We start from the raw sequence: 20,849 nt of genomic DNA on the forward strand, positions 1-20,849 counted from the left end.
AGTGCAAGCCTAGATATATGCAGTTGTTAAAGCCCATAGCAGCATTGCAAAAAATTTGAATTATATAGCAGATATTATTTTTATAAAATGCGCACAAACATACAGATATGTATTATTTTAAGACTGTATAGATACAGCATGGTTCTACCAGGAGCAAATATTTATTAGTAGGCTGTTCGTGTTTTCTACGGGTCTTTGTGTGAGCGTGTTTCTCACCCTTTCTTTAGACAATAAGGGAAATTACTGTAGCTCACACACTGTAATAATGCACTTTGGTTCCCACCCCAGTACCTTCTGGACATTCTAGCTCCTGGCATGCTCCATTGACAGGGAAGAACTTTTCCAAGCATTTGTCACATTTGGTTTGGCTCTTGCAAAATTCACAGTTTTCCGGACACTGCACACAGGTGTTCTCAAAGGTGAAATAACCCTGAGGGCAGACTTCTTTGCATTCCCCATTGTAGAGGTAGCGCATTCTTCCATTTTTATCTTGGTAAAAAGAAAAAAAAAATCTTTCAATACATGTTACTTGTACAAGAATACTCAGCTACATAGCACAACTGCTTTGATACAAAAGACCAAAATCACTACTACTATAACCTTTACCACTGTTTGTTTTTTTGAAACTGATGTACCTTGTTTCTCCAAGTTTAACATCTGTTTTTATCAGCTTTAAATGCAAGTCAGCAATTTTTAAATCACTTTTAATTTCGAACTGTGGGTAACTGCTAGGAAGTTGCGTTTGATCTCCTTTGCATTTCTTTGGACGCAGCAGGTACTACTGAGATCTGTTTGTGTTCCAAGCAAAAAAAACAAGACAAATGCAGCCCCACCCATACATATAGACTCACCAGCCACTTCATTAAATGCACATGTTCAATTACTTGGTAACACAAATTGCTAATCAGCCAATCACATGGCAGCAACCCAATGCCTTTAGGCATCTAGACGTGGTGAAGATGACTTTCTGAAATTCAAATTGAGCATTAGAATGGGGAAGGAAGGGGATTTAAGTGACTTTGAACGTGGCATGGTTGTTGGTGCCAGGCAGGCTGGTCTGCTGATCTCCTGGGATTTTCACACACAATCATCTCTAGGGTTTACAGAGAATGGTCCGAAAAAGAGAAAATATCCAGTGAGCGGAAGTTGTGTGGAAGAAAATGCCTTGTTGATGTCAGAGGTCAGAGGTGAATGGGCAGATTGGTTTGAGATGATAGAAAGGCAATAGTAACTCAAATAACCACTCTTTACAACCAAGCTATGCAGAATATCATCTCAGAATGCACAACACATCAAACCTTGAAGCAGATGGGCTACAGCAGCAGAAGACCACACTGGGTGTCACTCCTGTCAGCTAAGAACAGGAAACTGAGGCTACAATTCACACAGGCTCACCAAAATTGGACAAAGAAGATTGGAAAAACATTGCCTGGTTTGATGAGTCTTGATTTCAGCTGCGACATTTAGATGGTAGGGTCCAATTTTGGCATTAACTTGAAAGCATGGATCCACGGTTCTGGCTGGTGGTGGTGGTGTAATGGTGTGGGGGATATTTTCTTGGCACACTTTGGGCCCCTTAGTACTAGGTGAGCATCGTTTAAATGCCATGGTTTATTTGAGTATTACTGCTGACCATGTCCATCCCTGTATGACTACAGTGTACCCATCTTCTGATGGCTACTTCCAACAGGATAATTCACTATGTCACAAAGCTCAAATCATGTCGTCACTGATTTCTTGAGCATGACAATGAGTTCTCTGTACTCCAATGGCCTTCACAGTCACCAGATCTCAGTCCAATAGAGCACCTTTGGGATGTGGTGGAATGGGAGATTTGCATCATGGATGTGTAGCCGACAAATCTGCAGCAACTGCGTGATGCTATCATGTCACTATGGACCAAAATCCCAGAGGAATGTTTCCAACACCTTGTTGAATCTATGCCACATAAATTAAAGTGTTACTAAACCCAGGACTCTGCATTCACTATATCTCTTTTCTCATCAACAGTATATATCAGCCTTGTGACTTCTATCAGTGTCTGGTTAAAGCTTGTAAGAGGAGTTTTCATACTGCACTGGCTGACATATCAGGATGCAGGACCCCCGACCCTCTGTCTGCACAGTGTTGATTGGAAAGGGAAGGGGGTGTGGAGGCGCCAACTCTGCTGAGACTGTTATATGGTGTTGGTGTAATACATACACTTACTGGTAAGTCAGTTCAGATGGGGTGGCAATGTCCATCAGGGGTTGTGTTGTCCTGGGATGTGCTGGTGTGCAGGCTTCACTGGCGGTCCTTCACCTCAGGGGATATTGGTTCCTGGTTGAGAGAGGCTTGACAGCGGTGTCCAGTGTGTGGAAGCTCCACGCTAACCACCCTGGAACCCGGAAGCGGAAGTGATGTCAGCGGTGCACAGGAAGTGTCCAGACACAGATAGGTGATAATACAGGCTACGCGCTCGGGGCTCACAGCTCCTTCTACTGGCCTGCTTGCTCTCAGGAGGAGAGCGACTTAAATGGAAGTACAGGACATCTGACTGATGGGATGTGGGCGGGACTTCCGCAGGGGTGTGGAACCACAACAGCCAGCGGACCCGCATTGTGAAAACAAGGATGTAAAAAATAAACAAATAAAGGTTGGTAGTGGGAAAAAATATGTTCAGAGTCAATAGTTTCATGTGAAAAAGAAAAAATGTTTTATTTAAAAAGGATCACTGATTTAATAAGCGACTATTACATAAAAAGAAAACTTTAATAAAAGATAGGTAAAAAAAAAAAAAAAAGAAAAAAAAAAAGGAAAGTGTCACAAATGGGATTAAAAAATGCATAAGGATGCATTGTTGGTGGACAATGGAGCACATTATGGGATAAAAAAGTAGAAGGGGATGGGGAAAAGTTTTTTATCCCCCAAGTTATGCCATATCCCAGGGTAACAGAAAATGAACCCAGGTGGGAAATGTCTAAAAAAAGGGGACAAGGATTGATAGTCGAGGGTAAAAATATTGGTAAAAATATATATATATATATATATATATATAAATTAGTAAAGGATATATATCGATAAAAAATATGTAAAATATATATATAGCGGGGGACAAGCTACAATAAGGAGTGTGTCTCTATTTCTTCATTGAGTCCACCCGGCGAAAGAGTGTTCAAGGAATATATCCAGTACATTTCTTGCTGACATAAATGTTTAAAACGTTCTGCAGTCGGAAGGTCTTTGGGAATGGCCTCTATTACCCAGACTTTGAGGCCTTTGGTGGATTTTTGGTGTTCTTTCAGGAAATGGAGAGGGACACTATGTTTGTCACTGCCCTTTTCTATGAAGCGCCTGTGTTCGCCAAAACGTTGGCGTAAGGTGCGTATAGTCCTGCCCACATAAAACAGGCCACATGGGCAGGTCAGGCAGTATACCACGTATTCACTAGAGCAATTGCGGAATTCTTTTATTGTATATGTTTTTCCTTTGATGCTGAAGTCTTTTTGCCCGTGGTTCACGAATTTACAGGTGAGGCATAATTTTTTCCGGCATTGATACATTCCCACTAGTGGAATGAGGGGAATATATGAGATTGAGTTGGATGGGGCATTTTTGATTTTACTAGGTGCTATTTTACTCTTTATGTTTTTTGCTTTGCGCTAGGATACCTTGGGTTGCTGGGTGAGAGAAGGGCCCAGGAATGGGTCTCTGAGCAGGATGCACCAATATTTGGCTATGATGTTCTCCATTCTTTTATGACAGCCATTAAACTGAGTTGTAAATCGTGTTGGTTGTAAATCATCTGCAGTTTTTGCCTCTGGTTGAAGTTTTGTTGCTTGTTGGCTGAAGGCTTTTTTAACCAGATTTGGTGGGTACCCTTTGTCCTGGAATTTTTTCTGAAAGGCGTATGCCTTGTGTATGGTAGTCTTCATCTTTGGTGCAGTTTTGCCGAATTCTATGGAATTGACTTTTAGGTATATTTTGGATTCACCTTGGGTGGTGACAGCTCTGGTTGTGGATGTAGGAATTTCCGGCAGTTGGTTTGACAAAGTGTGTGGCATGTATTTGGGATTCACTGTGGAAAAGTTCTAAGTCCAGGAAGGCTAATTTGTTGGAGTCTTGGACATGAGTGAAAGATAGCCCTAGGGGTTGCAATGCTCAACAAAGGGCTCCACGCTCTCTTTTGGACCATCCCAGATTATTACGATGTCATTTATGTAACGTCCGTAGTCAATGATATGAGCAGCAAAGGGATTGTTATATAGGACATACTGTAGTCCCCAATAGCCCATAGTCAAATTGGCATAGCTTGGAGCAAAATTGGCACCCATAGCGGTACCTTGGGATTGTAAATAAAATGTATGATCAAACTCAAAATAGTTATGTTCTAAACAGAATTTGGTGGCTTCCAAGATGTACTGTGCCTGTCTGGGGTTGATGAGAGGATCCTCGGAGAGAAAATGTTCCACAGCTCTGAGGCCTATGGTGTGAGGGATGGAGGTATATAGGGATGCGACATCTAGGGACACCCACTGGTAAGTTGATTCCCAAGTATAGAAGGAAAGCATTTCTAGTAGATGGGTACTATCTCTAATGTATGATGGCAGGTTTTGGGCTATGGGTTGGAGGAAGTGGTCTATATACATGGAAAAGCCGCTGGTAATGCTTTCCATAGCGGCTACAATGGGACGGCCTGGTGGATTAGACTGATCCTTACGGATTTTTGGCAGATGGTAAAAGTAGGGGGATTTTCTGAAACCCTTGACGAGAAATGACAGTTCTGGTTTTGAAATGATGTCTTCTTCTAGGGCTTTGTTGGCTAATCTGGTTGCTTCCAGGGTGAATTCAGGTCAATATCATAACACCTCGCTCTAATACCCCCCTCATCAAAAGAATTGAACCTGATACACAGTCCAACCAGGCTACTCCTCTGGCTATTCCACAAAACAGCCCCACAGTCACCAAAGATCCAACAACCACTCAGGATGATTTTTTAGAAACCCCCCCCCCACCCAGCACTTTCAAAAGAAAGGACGCAGGAGAGGAGGAAGAGGGGGTAGAGGAAAACTCAAAAGGAAAAATACAGAAAGTATAAAAATCTTCAACTTATCCACCCACATACTAACAAAGAAGGACACCTCACTTTTAAATAAAGGTTTAACGTTTGCACCAACTGTCCACCCAAATCCCTTTATGCTGTTTAAAGATCTCAATAAATTCATTCGAGATTTGACAGTCAAAAGGTTCTATAACATTCAGTCTTCTCTCAAACCACCACCTATACAAGAAGCCAGTGGAAATATCAACTCCAATGCCCCCAGTGTAGATATGGATTCCCCCACCACCATGGACCTGGATGAATCCAATACAGATAATCCCTTTGCAGATATGGAACTATACACCCAACACTGCCTAACATCCCCTCCGATTCAACATACAAAATTCAAACCCAAGTCCATTTTCAATCCAGTACATAAAAAAGGCCCCTACCTACAAACATTCTACCAAGTCATGTATACCGATCTTATCGACATGTGTAAATCAGTTCCCAAGAAGAAGTCCAACCTTTCTAGAGCAGAACAAAAGGCATTAGAAGATCTAACCAACAACCACAACATCATTATCAAGGCAGCAGATAAAGGTGGGGGCATCATAATTCAAAATCGATCAGACTACATGGCAGAATCCCTCAGATTATTATCCGACGCTAATACCTACCGCAAACTCACTCATGATCCATTACCTGAATTCACCCTGGAAGCAACCAGATTAGCCAACAAAGCCCTAGAAGAAGACATCATTTCAAAACCAGAACTGTCATTTCTCGTCAAGGGTTTCAGAAAAACCCCTACTTTTACCATCTGCCAAAAATCCATAAGGATCAGTCTAATCCACCAGGCCGTCCCATAGTAGCCGCTATGGAAAGCATTACCAGCGGATTTTCCATGTATATAGACCACTTCCTCCAACCCTTAGCCCAAAACCTGCCATCATACATTAGAGATAGTACCCATCTACTAGAAATGCTTTCCTTCTATATTTGGGAACCAACTTACCAGTGGGTGTCCCTAGATGTCGCGTCCCTATATACCTCCATCCCTCACGCCATAAGCCTCAGAGCTGTGGAACATTTTCTCTCCGAGGATCCTCTCATCAACCCCAGACAGGCACAGTACATATTGGAAGCCACCAAATTCTGTTTAGAACATAACTATTTTGAGTTTGATCATACATTTTATTTACAATCCCAAGGTACCGCTATGGGTGCCAATTTTGCTTCAAGCTATGCCAATTTGACTATGGGCTATTGGGAACTACGGTATGTCCTATATGACAATCCCTTTGCTGCTCATATCATCTACTATGGACGTTACATCGATGATATCGTAATAATCTGGGATGATCCAAAAGAGAGTGTGGAGCCCTTTGTTGAGCATTGCAACCACAATTCCCTAGGGCTATCTTTCACTCATGTCCAAGATGCCAACAAATTAGCCTTCCTGGACATAGAACTTTTCCACAGTGAATCCCAAATACATGCCACAAACTTTGTCAAACCAACTGCTGGAAATTCCTACATCCACTACCAGAGCTGTCACCACCCAAGGTGGATCCAAAATATACCTAAAAGTCAATTCCATAGAATTCGGCAAAACTGCTCCAAAGACGAAGACTACCATACACAGGGCATACTCCTTTCAGAAAAATTCCAGGACAAAGGATACCCACCAAATCTGGTTAAAAAAGCCTTCAGCCAACAAGCAACAAAACTTAAACCAGAGGCAAAAACTGCAGATTATTTACAACCAACACAATTTACAACTCAGTTCCATGGCTGTCATAAAAGAATGGAGAACATCATAGCCAAACATTGGTGCCTCCTGCTCAGAGACCCATTCCTGGGCCCCTCTCTCACCCAGCAACCCAAGGTATCCTAGCGCAAAGCAAAAAACATAAAGAGTAAAATAGCACCTAGTAAAATCAAAAATGCCCCATCCACCTCAATCTCATATATTCCCCTCATTCCACTAGTGGGAATGTATTAATGCCGGAAAAAATTATGCCTCACCTGTAAATTCGTGAACCACGGGCAAAAAGCCACCATCAAAGGAAAAACATATACAATAAAAGAATTCCACAATTGCTCTAGTGAATACGTGGTATACTGCCTGACCTGCCCATGTGGCCTGTTTTATGTGGGCAGGGCTATACGCACCTTACGCCAACATTTTGGCGAACACAGGCGCTTCATAGAAAAGGGCAGTGACAAACATAGTGTCCCTCTCCATTTCCTGAAAGAACACCAAAAATCCACCAAAGGCCTCAAAGTCTGGGTCATAGAGGCCATTCCCAGAGACCTTCCGACTGCAGAACGTTTTGAACGTTTATGTCAGCAAGAAACGTACTGGATATATTCCTTGAACACTCTTTCGCTGGGGGGACTCAATGAAGAAATAGAGACACACTCCTTATTGTAGCTTGACCCCCGCTATATATATATTCCGCTATATATATATTCCGCTATATATATATTTTACATATTTTTTATCGATAAATCCTTTACTAATATATATATATATATATATATATATATATATATTTTTTTTTTTTTTTTTTTTTTTTTCTACCAATATTTTTACCCTTGACTATCAATCCTTGTTCCCTTTTTTTAGATATTTCCCACTGGGTTCATTTTCTGTTACCCTGGGATATGGTATAATTTGGGGGATAAAAAACTTTTCCCCATCCCCCTCTACTTTTTTTTCCATAATGTGCTCCATTGTCCACCAACAATGCATCCTTATGCATTTTTTAATCCAATTTGTGACATTTTATTATTATTTTTTATTTTATTAAAGTTTTCTTTTTATATAATAGTCGCTTATTAAATCAGTGATCCTTTTTAAATAAAACATGTTTTCTTTTGCTCATGAAACTATTGACTCTGAACATATTTTTTCCCACTACCAACCTTTATTTGTTTATTTTTTACATCCTTGCTTTCACAATGCGGGTCCGCTGGCTGTTGTGGTTCCACACCCCTGCGGAAGTCCCGCCCACATCCCATCAGTCAGATGTCCTGTACTTCCATTTAAGTCGCTCTCCTCCTGAGAGCAAACAGGCCAGTAGAAGGAGCTGTGAGCCCCGAGTGCGTAGCCTGTATTATCACCTATCTGTGTCTGGACACTTCCTGTGCACCGCTGACATCCCTTCCGCTTCCGGGTTCCAGGGTGGTTAGCGTGGAGCTTCCACACACTGGACACCGCTGTCAAGCCTCTCTCAACCAGGAACCAATATCCCCTGAGGTGAAGGACCGCCAGTGAAGCCTGCACACCAGCACATCCCAGGACAACACAACCCCTGATGGACATTGCCACCCCATCTGAACTGACTTACCAGTAAGTGTATGTATTACACCTTCACCATATAACAGTCTCAGCAGAGTTGGCGCCTCCACACCCCCCTTCCCTTTTCAGTTCTATGCTCACAGAGGCTATGGACACCCTCTGAGGACGGCTGCCCCCCCCCCCCCTTTTTTGTTCTAACATTAATGTTCTATCAGAACCATCATTATACAATTCCATTCCTGACATCACAAGATCTGAGCGCCGAAAAACCTTTCTTCTTCAAAACAGTGTTCATTGGCCCTGTGCTGATCACATGCACTCTCCCGAGAAAAAAAAAACTCTCTAGCAATACACATCAAACTGAGCATGTGAATGAATGAATGAGTAACTTGTATAGCGCTACATATACGAACTAAATCGCCTCAAGGCACTTTTGCCACCAGTGTTCATCTTGGTCTTCAGAAGAGATGGGTCTTGAGCTTCTTCCTGAAGGCCAGATGGTTTTCTTCCAAGCTGATTTCCGTGGATAGAGCGTTCCATAGCCGAGGTCCTTGGACTGCGAACCTTAGTTCGCCTTTTAATTTATAACGGATCTTGGGGATGTGGAGGAGGTTCTAGTTAGTTGACCGGAGGGAGCGACCTGGGGTGTAGTGCTTTATTTTGTCGCAAAGGTATTGCGGGCTTTTCCTTGTGTACATTTGTGAATGAGGCAGAGGGTGTTGAATGTAACCCGGTCCTTCACGGCTAGCCAATGGAGGGTCCTCAAGGACGGGGTGATTGATTCCCAGGGTTTTTTTCCAGTTACCAGTCTGACATGCAATTTGATATTTGGGAAGTCCTAGGTAGAGGGAATTTGCGTAGTCAAGTTGGGAATTGATGATTGTTCCAACTACTGCTGCTGTATCTCCTTCCGGGATGAAGGGGATGAGTCTACGCAATAGACGAAGAAGGTAGTGGGATTCGCTGACTACTGATCCTATTTGTGCATCCATTATCATGTCTGAGTCAAAGATGACTCCGAGGCTTTTGGCTTTAGTGCTAGGGGTGATGGGTTGTCCAGGGATGGTGAGTGGTGTGGAAGTCGTGCCAGGGTTTTTGTTTCGGTTTCCTTTCAGAAGAGGAATTCTGTTTTGGATCCGTTGAGTTTGAGGGAGCTCTCTGTCATCCAATCATCAATCAATGAGAGACAGTTTTCCAGTGCATTATATTGGTCTTTTTTATTTGTAATGCGTAGGTAGAGTTGGAAGTCATCAGCGTAGGAGTGATAAAGCAGGTCCTGGTTGCTGATGATTTTGAGGAGTGGACAAAGATAAATGTTAAAAAGCACGGGCGACAGGGGTGATCCTTGAGGGACTCCGCATGTAATTTTATGTGCTTCCGAAGTGAAAGCTCCTAGTTTCACTTTCTGGGATCGGTTCTCTAGGAAGGCTTCAAACCAGGGTAGGTCTGAATGTGCAACTCCGGCTACTTCTGTGAGACAAGTGAGCAGAGTTTTGAGGTCTACTGTGTCGAAGGCTGCACTAAGGTCCAGAAGCACCAGGAGACACGATTCTCCTTCATATGCTGCTTCGAGAGTGTCATCCCAGATTTTGAGGAGTGCAGTTTCTGTCTCGTGGCCAGGGCGGAAACCAAATTGTAGTGGGTCCAAGAGTTTGTGGGTGTCCAGATGGGATTGTAACTGTTGTACTACTGCTTTCTCAATAATCTTGGAGATGGTATTGAGGCTTGTAACAGGTCTGCAGTAGTTTGGGTCTTTGGGATTGAGGTTAGGCTTCTTTAGGAGAGGTTTGATTGTGCCTTGCTTGAGGGAGGTCGGGACGATTCCTTCCACATGTACAGCCTGACTCCAGTAAATCTGTCTTATCCGGACATGTTTTGGAGACAGTGCAAGAAGAGGAGGATCTGTGCATAAAGGATCTAACAGCCTTTTTACACAATGCAGAGGATTAACCCCTTAGGATCCACAGTGAGTATAACAAGCATGCTTTACTGCATATACAGACTGATTTTACTGTTGTGGGTTTAGTAACACTTTAAGGCAGTTTTGAAGGCAAAAGGGGGTCCAACCCGATACTATCAAGATGTACCCAATAAAGTGGTTGGTGAGTGTATGTTGGTGCAGCTCTGCATTTGGATGTAAAATCAACATGCAGAAGTAAAATTCATCAATACAAACCATTCATGTGCTTTTTTCTAGTAGGACCTAAAACTTAGATCTTGTATTCCCAAGGCACTCAGAATTGCAGACTCAGACAACAATGCATTTTTCCAAAAGGAAACCCAATGCATTTGATTAACATTCAATTTCCTCTAAAACCTTGTGTAACAGAAATTCTTTATGTACCATGCAGTGCAGATCAGCCACTTGTGTGGCAGCACAGTACTTTCCAGATGGTGGCAGCATTGAAGCATCCCATTTAGAATGCCAGCCCTTGAAAGGCACTGCTGTACTCATTAAATGCAAGAGCATGACACTGTGCTCTAGTATGACTCTGTGTAAACGCTGCACTACAATTCTATCCATTAAGAAAAGTTTTAAGGTCTAAATGTCTATAAGAATGAGCAACATTAAAGTGAAAATTGTTGTTGGTCTCTAAATAAAAGGACCTGTAATAAGTACAAAGAAGGCAGCTCTAGGGCTGACAGTTTCTCCATGAAAGTAAGGGAACATCTATCATCAGACTTGTAAGGCTCCTGAGCCAAGAAAAGCCAGTCACAGGGCTCCTGAGAGCAGACTGTACAATGAAAGAATGTAGTCGACAGCTGCAAAAAGGTAAGAAAATCTATATTTTTTACACTGACAGATGTATGTAATGAGCATTTTCTGCCACACGCAGAAAAGCTTCACAGCCACCACCACTTTTCTATAAATATATAAGAAGAGGCACAACTAACCTTTATTAAAGATGTAGCAGTGCAAATCAGATCTTCTCTAAAACCTGGGAAACATATTAAAGCTACCAAAGGAGTAGCCCTTATTTAAATGCACTCTATATAAAGATATGTATTGTTGGACAATCCAGATAAATCCTATATGATCTATAAACAGATCACGTAGGAATTAAAACCAATTACTAATCAGATTGCCACCAATTTTTGTGTCCTGTAATATGGAAATTTATGAATAGGTTCTTGCTGATCTCAGGTAGAAAAATGGATAAGAATTTGACAGTTCTGCGATTTAAACGCTATGAGAAGCCTATGACAATATCTTCTATGTAAACATAGGTGGAAAATGTACCTTCTCAGGGTCTGCAAGCTACTTTTTAACGGTTGCTGTCAGGAGATGTATCAAAATATCACTAAAAATCATGTGATAGTGATCGGAGCACATTCAAATTTCTCAGCTGTCCCTCATTTAGAGGACTGTTCCTTTTTGGAACTAAAGCTCTCTGTCCCTCTTTCCTTCTTAGTTGTCTAGTTTGACACGTGTTCACCTCTATAATAAATGCAATACATAACTATCTAAAGTGTTACATTACACTAAATCTTTTACCCAAAGCTTTTTATCCTCAAATCCTACCTGTTTTGTACTAAAGGATGCCCTTCTTTCCCAAGTTGGGAGGCATTTTAATGAATGTCTGGAGCATCTATTATAAAGATTATTCAGTGTGTTGTTTGATATTGAGCTTCCTTTATATGTTCCCAGTTTTCACGGCTCATACATTACCCAACTATTACCCCACTAAGACGAAAAGCCGGCCACACTGGTGTATCTGTATTGTTGAATCCTCCATTCTGAATGTCATTTGATACAGTGCCTTCAAAAAGTATTCATACCCCTTAAATTTTCCACATTTTGTCATGTTACAACCAAAAGCACCCTCCCCATGTTGAGGGCATGTGACCTGGAATGGTTCAGGAGGGGGCGCTCTCTCATCCCCCCTCTTTTCCTGCGGCCTGCCAGGTTGTGTGCTCGGATAAGGGTCTGGTATGGATTTTGAGGGGGACCCCCATGCCATTTTTTTTTTAAATTTTGGTGCAGGGTTTCCCTTAATATCCATACCAGACCTGAAGGGCCTGGTATGGAATTTGGGGGGACCCCCATGCCCATGCAATTTTTTTTTTAAATTTTGGTTCAGGTTCCCCTTAATATTCATACCAGACCCAAAGGGCCTGGTAATGGACTGGGGGGATCCCATGCTGTTTTTTTTTATCTGTATTGCCGGGACCGACCATTCATTATAGCCGCGAGTACTTTTAAATGACTTTTTTCCTTTAGAAATGTTATTTTGTGCAGGGACTGTTCTAAACATGGGAAAAATGTACCATTTTATAGGCATACTATAGACACCCCCCAGGTACAAAATTTAAAGGAATATTTCACTTTTATTGTTTCAATTTAAGCATTATTAAAATCACTGCTCCCGAAAACGTCCGTTTTTAAAACTTTTTTTTGCATTGATACGTGTACCCTGGGGCAGGACCCAAGTCCCCAAACACTTTTTATAACAATAACTTGCATATAAGCCTTTAAAATGAGGACTTTTGATTATTCATGTTCGTGTCCCATAGACTTTAACGGTGTTCGTGCGTTTGAACACATTTTTTGCCTGTTCGCATCTTCTGCTGCGAACCGAACTGGAGGGGTGTTTGGCTCATCCCTACTGTCAACAGATAAATCATCTTCACTTAGTTTTTACACTTCTTAGTTTTAAGGCTCGCTTTGCCTATAGAGCTTGTAATCCTCTACAGAGGCCAAACAAAGGTTATTTGTCTTAAGCCACAAAAAAATGATGCTGGAGTTTACACATTTGTCTTTAGGCATTTCCCCATCCCTTCACTACTAAGGATTATTTGGTTGTGAAGCATTTACAATCACGCTACTGTATTATAGGACTTACCGGTGCCACAGGATATACATGCATCAGGCTCACTGTCATTACACTCGTGACAAGTATGATGACAGGAATGGCACTGTCTATTAAGCTCATATTTTCCAGAAGGACAGATCAATACACACTCTCCTTCATCAAATAATCTATGTAAGAAAAGACAGAGTTATTAATAATAATATCACTTAATGATTAGATTTGACATTAACACTGTTATTAGTTATATTATTATGTAGTAATTACAACAAGAACAATAATAATAAATAACAACACATGATACTATACAGATGCAATTTTGCCATTTATTTTGGAAAATAGCAACTAACATATTTTTACCGTGAGACAGAACACATGCTGGTGTTTTTAATAAAGAGTCATTCAAACACAGCATAGTTCTGCTTTTTTAAATGCATGGCATCAGGAGATGTACTAGTTGATTCTAGAGAGACATTCAGCCACTTGCTGGTACTTGCTGGACAATCTAATTGTAACAGGGACAGAAAGTGAGGTGCAATCTTCTGAATAGGGGCACAGACAGCAAAATAAACATTATAGGGGTGTTATCCCTTCTCTATGCTATCCCAAAAACTGAAAAATATTTTTTGGGCTGGAATTATACTTAAAAAATGTACCTGTTCCAACATACATATAAATTCAACTTAAAGTGGTTGTAAAGGCACAAGGTTTTTTACCTTCATGCATTCTATGCATGAAGGTAAAACACCTTCTGTGTGCAGCAGCCCCCCAATACTTACCTGAGCACCCCTCTCGAGTCCAGTGATGTCCACGAGAGCCTTGCCTCTCCGGGGACTTGCATTACTGATCGGCTTTTGTCAGCATTGGGAGCCATTGGCTCTTGCTGCTGTCAATCACAGCCAGTGAGCCAAACAGGAAATGGAGGGGATGGGGCATAGCCGTGGCTCCATGTGTGAATGGACACACAGAGCCGTGGCTCGAGGGCGTGCCTACTTGGGTGCCCTCACAGCAAGCTGATTGCTGTGGGGGCACCTGGCAGAAGTGAGGAACCAGGAGCGCCGGCAAGGGACCCGAGAAGGAGGAGGATCTGGGCTGCTCTGTGCAAAACCTCTGCACAGAGCAGGTAAGTATAACAAGTTTGTTATTTAAAAAAAAAACAAAAAAAAAACCAAGGCTTTAATATTGCTTTAAGAACAAACCTACAGAAATCTTGTTTTTGACCTGGGGACTGCCTGTATATTTATATTTTATAATTATATATATATACACATTTGTTAACATATTAGCCATATATACTATGCATAGATTATTTTTATTAATATGCTGGCTTTTTTTATAGTGCCAACAGTTTGCGCAGCACCTTACAACGTGAGGGTAGACAGTACAGTTACAATACAATACAGGAGGAATCAGAGGGCCCTGCCCATTGGAGCTTACAATCTATGTAGCCATATAAATAAATCTCACTGAGTCTGATTGAGGCAAACTGGTATGTATCCATAAGCTGGTTTAATTACAGTACAGTAGCAGTATCAGACATGTGGATAGGGTCATATTTAAAAATAAATGTATGTAACCAGAAATTAATTCTATGCTGTGTGTATTAAAATTAATGCAGGTTTACCAGATACATATTTGTAAAGTGAACAGACAACATTAATCGGTTCTTTATATTTTCATGCAACATTTTGTTGGGATGCAGTGAAAAAGTAAACCTTTTATTTGTTAGCAGGAGCTGAATTCTTCTTATAGACTACATTGATGTGTGCAAGACTTTTACAAAACAATATCATGCATACAGCCATTACAAAGCATATTTGAAAGGGCAATGTGCAAAATACAGAAATCTGTGGCAATTATCTTTCACTGCTCTAACTGCTCTATTCTGAAAAAGAAGTCTAGTTACTATGGATTGCCACAATTTGCCCTTTGCAGTGCCTTATTATACATCCATAAATCCCCATGTTCAAAGATCTTTTGATTGTGTGAAGATTCAGTTCTAGTTGAGTTTCATTCCAGGGAAGCTGGGAGAAGCTCAATTATACAGCTTATGGGAAAAGTGAGAATTATAGAACTTGTAAGGGAAAACAATGCCATCCAATAACCCTGGCTCTTTTAAAATAGAACTAAAGACAAGACATTTTGACATTTTTTTTTTTTTTTTTTTTTGTTTTAGACAGAGTGCAGGGGGATTAGAATAGCTGCTAGGTTTTTATTGCTGCCTCTGCCCCAATTAAGGAGATTCAGTAATGGAGGGGATCACTAGTTGGTGATCTGGGGGTGGGACAATGGATTCCCTTAATTTGCAGGAATTTCCTCTTACCTCCTGTTTGCTGGCAAAAAAAAAAAAACCTATAACCATCCCTAACTCTATCCAAAAAAAAGAAAAAAAAGAGATTTGCCTACTTTAACTATTTATTGCTCTGCAATGCACCCGCATAATTCATTGCCCCTGTTCACACTGAACCCGCAGGTCAGTGCGACTTTAGGTGCGACTTGGCTGATTTTGTGCAACTTCATGCACAGATGTCTATGCAAGATGCAACTGAAATTTCAAAAAATAGTGCAGAGACCTTTTTTTTAAATCAGTGCGGCGCCGCAAAGTCAGAGAGACACCGATTTGAACAGTCCATTGCCCACAATAGGGTGTGACTTGTCATGTGATTTGGACCTGTCAAAATGCATGACACATCGCACCGGTGTGAATGGGGCTAATTTTACAAGCTTTACTAAGCTTCATCCATCCAGTGAAGAACTGTGGTGCAAACAGTACTCCAAAGTAAAATAAAAATGTTAAAAGTATTTATACTACACTTATTGAATACCTCTCAAGCAAAAAATGAAAAAATGAGAATCTGGTCTAAACAAACATTTTTCCATGGTTTCATTCCAGAGAATTCGAATAATTGGGGTTCAAATTTGTCCTTTTCTCTGATGATTCCCCTTTCCGATTGTTTGGGGCATCTGGAAGAAACCTTGTCTGGAGAAGAAAAGGTGAGCGCTATCATCAGTCCTGTATCATGCCAACAGTAAAGCATCCTGAGACCATTCATGTGTGGGGTTGTTTCTCAGCCAAGGTAGTGGGCTCACTCACAATTTTGCCTAAAAATACAGCCATGAATAAAGAATGGAACAAAACAACTTCCTCGGAGAGCAACTTCTCCCAACCATCCAAAAACAGTTTGGTGATGAACAATGCCTTTTCAGCATGGTGGAGCACCTTGACACAAGGCAAAAGTGATAACTAAGTGGCTTGGGGAACAAAACATTAACATTTTGGGTCCATGGCTAGGAAACTCCCCAGACCTTAATTCCATTGAGAACCCCACAAATTCTGACAAATTCCAAGCATTGATTATTCAAGAATGGGATACCATCAGTGAGGATGTGGCACAGAAGTTGATTGACAGCATGCCAGGGTGAATTGCGAGTGAGTGAGTGAGTTCTTAAAAAGAAGGGTCAACACTGCAAATATTGATTCTTTGCATAAACTTAATGTAATTGTCAATAAAATCCTTTGGCACTTATCAAATGCTTGTAATTATACTTCAGTATACCATAGTAACATCTGACAAAAAGATCTAAAAACACTGAAGCAGCAGACTTTGTGAAAATGTATATTTTTATCATTCTCAAAACGTTTGGTCAGGGCTGTACAAGATATCTCAAAAAGTGAAATAGTAAGTGGTTAAGTAGCAAGTCTAAGTTTAGTCCATTGGGAAAAAGCTATCTGATTATATAAAAAAAAAAAATTGATGGAAGCAATTGGAAATATGTTTTGCTATGGTCCAGTACATACTGTAGATATTGTATTCCAATGAAAAAAGCCGTCTATGCATATCAAATCTTTGTGTTTCATTGTTGAAAAAGTTGTTGACGTTGTTGAAATTCAAGTTTGCCTTATGTAGGCACAAGAGGGATGTGACAGGCAGCAGTCTTCAGGTTCTCTCTCTGTCCCAACATTGATAAGAAATAAGATAGGGCGGGACAGCTTATAGGTGATCTCATCCTGTTGATCATTGTAATGCTAATTAAGCGATTTCTACCACCTGGTCGTAAGCAAATAACTTAGCCTGGCTATAGACTGAGCAAATTTCGCTCGATTCCCCAATCAACATAGACAGTGTTGACAAGAGAATCCTTCCCGTTGAGATATTGTGTTCTCCTGGCAAGGGGTGAGGGGAGATGTCCCGCCCGGAGAACACAGTGATTATTGCTAATGGCTAGAACAGCTTCTAGTGATAATCACATGTAAAACCCAGCAGGCTGGTTGTACCCAAGTTGATCAATCGATCAATTTGGGTACATTTAGCCTGTCCGTACATGGTTCGAATCTTGGCAGATTCCTGCTGAGATTTGAACTGTCCATGGCCAGCTTTAGACCTCCTTAAAGTGGTTGTAAACCTTTACATATACCCAGTGAAGTGACTGGCCTCAGGTGATGCAGAGAGAGAGAGATGCACCTGAAATCGCAAAAAATAGCGCAGGGACCTTTTTTTTTTAAATCGGTGTGTCGGTGCAAAGTCAGAGAGACACCGATTTGAACAGTCCATTGCCCACAATAGGGTGTGATTTGGACTTTTCAAAATGCATGACACATTGCACCGGTGTAAATGGGGGCTGATTGTACAAGCTTTATTAAGCTTCATCCACCCTGTGAAGAACTATGGTGCAAACAGTACTCCAAAGTGAAGTGACTGGACAGGTGAAGTGACTGGACAGGTGATACACAGAGATGAAACAAATCCTCCTACATAAGTTGTATCTGTCTATCTACAGCCTTTTCTTCTCTACATCTGTTCAAAATGTTGAATTTTAAAGCTTGCTTGAGAGTTCAGAAAAAAGGGGGCAGAGAGTTGAAGTTACATTCTGCAGAGCTCAGTGAGGCGAGCTCTGACAGCTGATTGGAGGGAAGGGACACACCCCCTCCACACAGCATACAGGAACAATGTTGAGGCTGTAAATCAGCTGGAGCTCCTTCACCATTTTTCTCTTGGTGTCATGAAAACGTGTCAAAATTGATTAATGGTGATAGCAGAGGAAAGCAAGCAGCACACAAAAGTGACACTTAGTGCTCTTAAAGTGGTTCTAAAAGAAGAAGTTTTTTTTTATCTTAATGCATTTTATGCATTAAGATAGAAAACTTTATGTGTGCAGCAGCCCCCCTCCACCCCTCTAATACTTACCTGAGCCTCATCATGATCCAGCAATATTGCACACGAGCCTTTGGCTGTCCAGGACTCTCCCTCCTCATTGGCTTGGACAGCAGCGGGCACCATTGGCTCCCACTGCTGTCAATAAAAGTCAGTGAGAAAATGAGGAGAGAGAGGGGGCGGGACCGAGCCACAGCTCCATGTCTGAATGGACACACAGAGCAGCGGTTGGCTCTGGTGCCCCCCATAGCAAGATGCTTGCTGTGGGGGGCACTCGGGAGGATAAAGGGGCCAAGAGTGCCGGCGAGGGACCCGAGAATAGGAGGATCTGGGCTGCTCTGTGCAAAACTACTGCATAGATCAGGTGAGTATAACATGTTTGTTATTTTTAAACAAGAAAAAAAAAACAAGACTTTAATATCACTTTAATTGAGACAAGTACATGCTATAGAGGGATGTGCTTTGTTCACATTTCATGTCTAAGGTATATAAACACTTTAAGGTTTGAAGAATGTTGTTTTGTTAATACAAGGGCTTTTGTGTCCCCTAGGGTTGCCACCTGTCTAGGATTCACAGTTCGGGTTTGGAATCATGCGTCCAGGTTTCAGACTGCCTGAAACACGGACACATTATTCAGACCGGACTATGGCTTCCAGACGCATCTGGATGAGAGGTGCTGACTGCCAAGGGGTGAGTGAGCTCACCATCCATCTCTGTGACTGAAGTCTCCCTCCTTCTCTCTCCTGCCTCTGAGTGAGTACACTAAGGTAATTCAGGGTTCTCAGAGCACCCCTTACATCAGAGTTCCCCTTTACACCAGAGGCCATAGTATTCCCCTTCCATCAGAGTTCTCTCTGTACATCAGAGTTCTCAATGTTCCTCCTTAAATCAGGGTTCCCAGAACATCCCTTATGTTAGAGTCCCCATAATTCTCCCTTACATCAGAGTCCGCAGAGTCCCCCCTTACAGTGAAAGGGAAATCTGCGAATTCAGATGTAAAAGGGGAACTCTGTGGACTCTGATGTAAAGGGGGACTCTTGTTATTAACTTCATATGATTAGAAATGTTATTTAATAGCAAAATGTATGTATAGTTTATACTATAAAAAAAAAATTGCTGTGAGACACTAAAATGTTCGGGTTTGACTTGAAGAAAAGGTGGCAACCCTAGTGTCCCCATATATAGAGAAAAATCTTATTTTGAAAGTTGGCCTGTGCTCCCTTGAAAACTGATATAGGGAGAGTTCTGCAGAACTTTAGCAGTTCATTGCACTGTTTATAAAGGGTCAAACACTTGGCTACCAAGCAGCCCATTTCCAAATACAAAAATATTAATGAATTTGTGTATAAAAACAAAAACAAAAAGCTGCACTGGCAGAAATATTAGTAGAAAAAAGCTTCTAGCAAAAAAACAGATATACTGTGCAATAACTCATGGAAAACAATATTTGCAGCGCTAAACACATACAATAAATGTGTAAAGAAAATGTATATGACAAGTCCAATGGTGATAAATGTGATCATAAAAAGAGTGACATATAGAAATCTTGATATCCAAGGGTCACAATGTATGAAAGGACATAATCATAACAAGAATCCAGATCCACCACATGATCCACACTAGGAATAGGATGGACTCTTCCAAAATGTAAGGACTCTACTACGGAGTCACATGCACCCAAATTGACCACCAGGTCCAGCTGTATTCTACCTCTGAGTCCCACAGATGTTCCAAGTACATCTCAGACAGGCATGTTGGAATAAGGTGTCACTGTATAAACAAAAACGGTGACAACTTATTCCAACATGCCTGTTTGAGATGTACCTTATATGTGCTTATAAGAAGGCTTACCTGTAGCTACTGTGGATATCTCCTAAACCTGCAAAGTTTAGGAGATAACCCCTGTATCAGCATGTGCCGACCTCATCGGCACATGCGCATTGAAGCAACGGCACATTCGCGCCATTGCTTCAGCTGACGTGCCATTACCGGCTCCGGCCAATCACAGCGCCAGAGCCCGCGATACCCGGATCAAACTCCGGGAGCAGTGTGCGGGGACTGCAGCTGGGGCTTCGCTATAGGGTGAGTATTTCATAATACTATGCATACTAGCGCATTATGTCTTGGACTTGCAGGTTTTTGTTGTTTTTTTTTTGTAGTGGGTTTACAAACACTTTAAGGCAGTGCTGGAAAATAATGGCGGCCACACAAAATATTGATACTTTGAACCCAAATTGGACATTTTCACTTAGGGGTGTGCTCACTTTTGTTGCCAGTGGTTTAGACATTAATGGCTGTGTGTTGAGTTATTTTGAGGGGACAGCAAATTTACACTGTTATACAAGCTGTACACTCCATACTTTACATTGTAGCAAAGTGTCATTTCTTCAGTGTTGTCACATGAAAAGATATAACATATTTACAAAAATGTGAGGGGTGTACTCACTTTTGTGAGATACTGTATGTGTGTTAGAACTGTGGGGGCCTTGTTTTAGACATAAAGAGATATATTTTTATGTCATTTCAGAATATAGACTCAACTGAGATGCAAAGAG

The 20,849-nt window shown here is 41.4% G+C and overlaps 1 protein-coding gene across 1 annotated transcript in view; it reads right to left on the minus strand.

The window, feature by feature from the left end:
* The window catches only part of PCSK5 (proprotein convertase subtilisin/kexin type 5), a 635,867-nt gene that overhangs the window by 74,233 nt on the left and 540,785 nt on the right, over positions 1–20,849 (minus strand). Inside the window, exons 22-23 of the mRNA XM_073634106.1 lie at positions 13,175–13,311; positions 292–489 (exon numbers count right to left, since the gene is read on the minus strand). Of these exons, the coding sequence (XP_073490207.1) occupies positions 292–489; positions 13,175–13,311 (335 nt within the window). The remainder of the gene's footprint in view (positions 1–291; positions 490–13,174; positions 13,312–20,849) is intronic.

This window comes from Aquarana catesbeiana, linkage group LG01, assembly GCF_042186555.1.
Source record: "Aquarana catesbeiana isolate 2022-GZ linkage group LG01, ASM4218655v1, whole genome shotgun sequence".
Classification (NCBI taxonomy): Eukaryota; Metazoa; Chordata; class Amphibia; order Anura; family Ranidae; genus Aquarana; species Aquarana catesbeiana.